The sequence below is a fragment of the Pocillopora damicornis genome, chromosome 11 (assembly GCF_964200805.1).
Source record: "Pocillopora damicornis chromosome 11, jaPocDami1.2, whole genome shotgun sequence".
In the NCBI taxonomy this organism is placed as follows: Eukaryota; Metazoa; Cnidaria; class Anthozoa; order Scleractinia; family Pocilloporidae; genus Pocillopora; species Pocillopora damicornis.
Window position 1 is genome coordinate 11,407,970 of NC_142680.1, and position 6,068 is coordinate 11,414,037.

Here is a 6,068-nt window from a genome sequence, read left to right on the forward strand (position 1 = left end):
AATTAAAACCAAGCTGCGCATATTCAGCATGGAGCTCGGCCCAGTATTCTCCGGAGCAATCGATTTTGCAATGTTTTGAACCCCTCACTTGCGAGATAGAGGGTTTTCTTCCTCAGAAAATAGCACTAAAAACATGTTTGACGTGGCTTTAAGTAGTGCTGGAGCAACTGTTGCCCTTGCTACATCATTTGATGAAAATCATCCACCAGAAAATATCATTGATGGGTAAGTATTTTACGTTCGATGAAGATCTTGCCAAACATTTCAAATTTCGAACAAGCAAAGTTAATTGATGTTTTGATAAGGACAATTAAGATATTTCAAGACCACTTCCAATTTATCTGAAACCCAGTAATGCTATGCTTTTTGGAATTGCTAAACTGGTAGACCATGACCTAATCATTCTACATGTACTATCGTGAACATTTTTATGATAGTAGTTGTCATGGTAACCCGTGGCCCTCTTGAATGTGCATGATCTGTTTATTCTGAAAAAGTAAGATTTAAGAAAAGAAAGGTATGAAAAGTAACGCAATATTTGCAGATGCTTGCTTTTATCTGTACTTGGTAAGGTCACACAAAAGTTGAAAACTAAGTTAGCACCCTGCAAACTCAAACTCCAAAGGGAAACAGAAAATGGTTTAAGTTAGGTGATATTTAATGACAGGGTAAAAATTTCCACACAGCCCCATACTACATTATGCATTCAGTTCTTGGGTAGAGAAAACAATGACTAAAACTATACACTGCCATTGGGAAAACAGATTTGTTTTACAACAGTATGGGGCTGTGTGGAAATTTTACCAATGACAGAAAAAGTTAGGGTCAAATCCAGGGAAAATTGGATCTTCTTTGAGTTAGTTTGGGTTGCAAGTTGGCAGGGTTTTACTTTATTATAGTACATTTCAGTAATAAGTAAATGGAAAACTCTAAGGCAAAGGTTGATGAATGATACCTTTAAGATCATGAGCCGTCAATTGTTTATGGCTAAAAAGCTTGTTTAGAATCAACTCAAGTTCCCATCTAGAAGTCTTACAGCCAAAGTGAGAGGTCATGTGAAGCAGCTTGAATTATATATAGTCACGCTCTTGCATTTTCAAACAAGGGTCTTTGTAATCTGCGAGTCTCAAATTTTACCATCTGTGACTCCTATGGCTGCATCCTGATCAGCCAAAACAGAACTAATTGTCTTTTTATTTTGCTCCATAGAAGCCTTGATACTTTCTGGCCAACAACTGGAATGTTTCCTCAAGAATTCATCATCACCTTTAGTGCATTAATGAGCATTGGAAATATAAAATTCCTATCTTCAAATGGTGAGGATGATGGTGGAAGATCTTGAAATTGTGTTTAGTGTAATGTAACATGGGCATTATCAATTTAATGGTTTTTGAGTTTTTTTTTTCATAACAAAATATATCTATGTTAGCGAGTGGAATGGTATGTTTCTTGCACCAATCGGATCCCTGCATTAGGGTATGTAATGTATCTCACATCAATCAGATTGCTACATCGGGGTATATATCTTACACCAATCATATCACAACATTTTGATATCTTGTACCAATCATAGCTTTTCTTGCAAATGATGTCATGGAATTAGGCGGCTGTGCACAAATAATGACATTAATCAAATATTTTGGGCTCATTTGATAAGGGCAATGTTTTGTGGCCTTCACAAGATCTTCATCAAAAGGTCAAGACTTCTTGTGATATGAAAGGTTTCCATTTAACTTTTTGCATCATTTTTTAAAGTTAAAAGGTGTCTTTTCTGCTCCTTTACTTACAATGCACATGCCAAACACATACCATGAAAACAACATCCAAAATCTAATCAGAACATGCCCAATCATTGCTCTACATGAACAGTAGGCAATGTTTCACATGCTTGAATTGTACCACCCATCAAATTCCATTTTGCCACATTAGACTTTGCTCAATCTTGTGTCTTTTCCATGTAAATAACCTGCATTTCATTATTTATAGTAACAGCATTGTCCAACAGAGTTTCAGTTTGCTTTTTGCAGTAAAATTACATAGAATGATATTTTTACGGCAACTAACTTTAGACAAATAATTTTGATATTCTTTCTGGTAGTGGAACAGTAGAAAGCATAGTCCCTTTCGCAACCATTATTTGGTCTCTTGCCATGCAACGCGCTCTCTCTTCAATGAAGAATAGCTTGTATTGTGTGACAAAATCAAACAATGGGTGTTAAGGAGACAACAGTATAAGCATGGTGCTGCTGCATTCTATTTTTGCTTAGAAGTATTATACCATAGAAACAACAGACCAAAAACTACCTGTGTGAGTTCAGCTAAATTAGATTATTTCTTTCTTTCTCTTATGGTGAAGTAATGCAATATTTTTTTGTTCTTTTGAAAGTTATGCTCTTTTCCTGTCACAAAAATGAAAACATTAGGTATGCAAAGTGTCCATTCTCTACCCACCCTGCCAAAAAAAATAACTCTTGCATGCTATGCATGCCTGTGTTTTATCACAGGGGCTAGATCATTGTTTTTGTGCCACATTGTGAAAAATTAGACGTAATTTTTTTTTAAATGTGATTTAAAAAATTGTGAAAAGACTTTGTGAGGAGTCAGGTACATGTGGATTACCATCTCATTAGAGAACAGGAGCTTCAAGGTTTTGTAGCACATATGAATTTTTATTTGCAGTTAAAAGCCTCTACATTGAGAAAAGCACAAAAACAGAACCAGTAGACTTTGAACCTCTTGTGGACAAAGGTAAAAAGAAGCCATAGATATGTTATGGAAAATGTTGTTGTTCATCCTGGTTAATTAGAGGTAAATGGTTTTTTTTTTTAAAGCATTTGTCTCACAATGTAAAGTAAGGCTACCATTTATGATACAATTGATAGCCTGACTTTACTTTGAAAATTTAATTAGGAAAAAATGATGAACATGATAACAAAATAATTAAAACAAGTTTAAGCAAGGACATTCAGTCAAATAATCCTCTGATTTTGATCACCGACAGTACAGTACAATGCACATTGACATGGCCCAGGCCTGACTGATTGCAGAGTGTGGTTGACTGTAGAATTTAAGACTGACAAATTCAATGAAACATACATGCAATTTATTAATAATGTGTAATTGTTATCTGTGACAGAGTATGAAAATTTAGAAGGTCAGATGCAGAGAGATGAGATTAAGGTAAGTATTTAGAATTCAGCAAATTGAATCCTGCTTCAATGGTGTTTCAGGTCTAAAATATATGTATCTGGCATTCTGAACCATGTGTGTGTTCTGATGGAAAGACATGCACTTTCAGTTGAATGCCATGGGTTCCTTGGGGGGGGGGGGAGAGTTGTTGAAACTTAGAATTGATCAGTGTATAAAAATACAAATATTCACTCCTAATTGTGAATGTAGGGCTGTTACATTTTGATATTATTTGTATGTTTTTTCCTTTGTAGATTCCTGTTACATCAGCATGTCATCTGAGATTTCTTATCAAAAGTGGATTTGATCATTTTGTTTCCATTCATAATGTCAGTGTTGATGGCACAGCTGTGCACTGAACTTCAGTCTCCACATTCAGACAAGTTGTGAATAGAAGTAAATACATGTACATGAATGAAGCAAGTAATTATAGTTATCTCTTAGCAGAAGGTTGTTGACTTCTGGTTACAGTTCTATATGGGTGTAATGTAAAACCTTGTGGTTGTTGTCACTGTCCTCTGGGAAAACTTGGTTTAACACTAAGTACCAAGTGTAGGTCCCCTCTCAAACATCCCCCCCCCCCTACTTGACAAAAATGAAAGTTTCTTCGATTTTCTATTATTATCATTGTGAACTTTTAGTATGTTACATTTTCCCCATGTGTAGAGACATGATTTAGTTATTAGACAGTATTACAGCAATTCAGGTATTTAGAGGGTAAAAAAAACAGACCAAGAAAAAAAGGCGAAAAGAGAAAGCAAAATAATAAACCCTTTTCTTGGACAACATAGTTGTAATAATTGTGTCCACTTTAGGGAAAAGGGAATACCTTTGTATATTTATTTATTATTAAGAGAAGGTTGAAGCTAAGAGAACTGTGAAGGTCCAGTACTAGCATTCCAAAGATTTGACCTTCCATTCATACTATTAACTGACCCTAGTACAACTTGTGTCGCTGCTGTGTTGTCTTAATTGCAAAAGGACGAGCAACGCCTAATTTCATATGCCGCTGAGGCCTTGAGGAAGTCACAGGATAGAGTTTTGTAATGGCGATGGTTTGATGAAAAGACAGTGCACGTGAGCCTACAGTTGAGGGTCTCACAGTATTTGAAGGGAGATCTGCTGAAGGAGCTAGATGACGAGTGCAGACACTTGTCAGTGCGTAAGATTAGGGACGCTTTTACTGGTCAGTATAGTTTGTACGAATGATGAACTGTACAACGTGTCACACAAGTGGCACCAGAATTGAGCCAATCCCTTGACCGAGGGCAATCTGTCATGGACGACTTTATATGCCGCTTTGGTCATCTTCGTCGAGTGCTTCGAGACGAAAGTCGAAATTTTTAGTCTCGGAATTTCCGTTGGTTACGTAGCTTGATTCAGCCCTGAACTACTTATCCATACGGTTGCCGATGTTATTGCCAAGATTGCAGAAGAGCAGAAAGAATGGGCGCAGCACTTTCCTTAGGTTCCCTTTGCATTGCGAGTATCAACGCATGACTACAGGGTACTCCACTAGGTGCTAATGTTTGGCAGGGAACTGAGATTACACATTGACGCAATGAGAGCCGGTGTTGCAGCGGATCTGTTGCGTCCAGTCACAAAAATAACTATGATTTTCTAATTAAATAACATTAAACAGTTTTTGAACAAGAACGAAGTAACTACTCCTACTACAAGTCGTTCATAAAGCCTATGATGATAAAAATGTTTCTATTCTGAACTATTGGAACTCTCAGTTTATTTTCAAATGAAAATCAATATTGATGTCTACGTCTTAACAGAAGTGGAGACTATTACATCTAACTCAATCTTATTTTCTAATTTTAACGATTATTAACTGTTGAGGGATCCGATCCTTAATAATTACGAAGATGTCTCGAGTCTGGCGGTCTGCAGACGATACAGAGCCACTTGCCCTCCGGGGCAGTCTTAAATCCCTCGCAGCTTATGTGCAACCATTCCTCGCACAACTCGCACTGTACCATGTCGTCCCAACACTCGGGCACTGAACAATAACAAAATAAATAAGTGTCACAAGTTTGTCTCTTATTAAATTTAGCGGTGTTCGACTATCACGGAAAAGGTTCAAAAACGACCTTTCTCGAAACATTAAACTAAATGCTTGCGCATTTTCCCTCGGTCAAAAGGGTCATTTCCAGCTCCCAGTTCGTATGCATTGGGGATACGCATATTTTCAATTAAAAACATCTCTAGTACGCACTGGAACGTAAAGTATTATCTATTTCTACTAGAACGTTAAGGATGATGTTTTCACTCATTTTTGTTGGGGATCTAAATCCGCTAGGACACCGGACTTACATCGGAATAATTTACTGATTACCCTTTTTTTTGTCAAGAACAGCGTGAAGGGACGGGTGGAGGGAAATCGGGAGACCAACCTCCGAAGGATGTCTACGATACACATTGCAACGCTGGTATCGATATCTCTCCAAGTCTTCCATATCAAATATGGGTATTACGTCCAAGCGTGAGCTGTATGAGGCAGTAAACATCAACAAACCCGTAAAATGAACTCGGAGTTAATTAGAAAAAAATTACGAACGAACTGTTCAAATATGTCCTTTAAAAGAAAATTACGTTGTATCTGAGATACAAGATTAGGTGTTTTTCTTTCTCCTGTGTATATCTGGAGCCGGTTAAGTAGTAATACAACATTGTGAATAATGCCATAAGGTAAGCCTCTACCCTTTTATTGCAGATATTATATAGAGTGTTTTACAAAATTTTATATCTAGCTTAGTGTGTTTCGATAATGTACAGAAATAAACGCTCATCCTTGCTCTAGCCACATCGCCACTTTGAAATAAGCGGTTCATTTTATCATAGCAAAGGTCTGTCTATCAGCCACAACCCCT

General features: G+C 37.0%; 1 protein-coding gene across 1 annotated transcript; it reads left to right on the forward strand.

The window, feature by feature from the left end:
- Nucleotides 1-42: 42 nt before the first annotated feature.
- On the forward strand, nucleotides 43-4,056 carry LOC149037524 (intraflagellar transport protein 25 homolog). Its single transcript, XM_089187853.1, has 5 exons — nucleotides 43-225; nucleotides 1,210-1,316; nucleotides 2,680-2,748; nucleotides 3,137-3,180; nucleotides 3,444-4,056. The coding sequence occupies exons 1-5, from the start codon at nucleotides 134-136 to the stop codon at nucleotides 3,546-3,548; spliced, it is 417 nt and encodes a 138-aa protein (XP_089043979.1). The 5' UTR covers nucleotides 43-133; the 3' UTR covers nucleotides 3,549-4,056.
- Nucleotides 4,057-6,068: the final 2,012 nt, after the last annotated feature.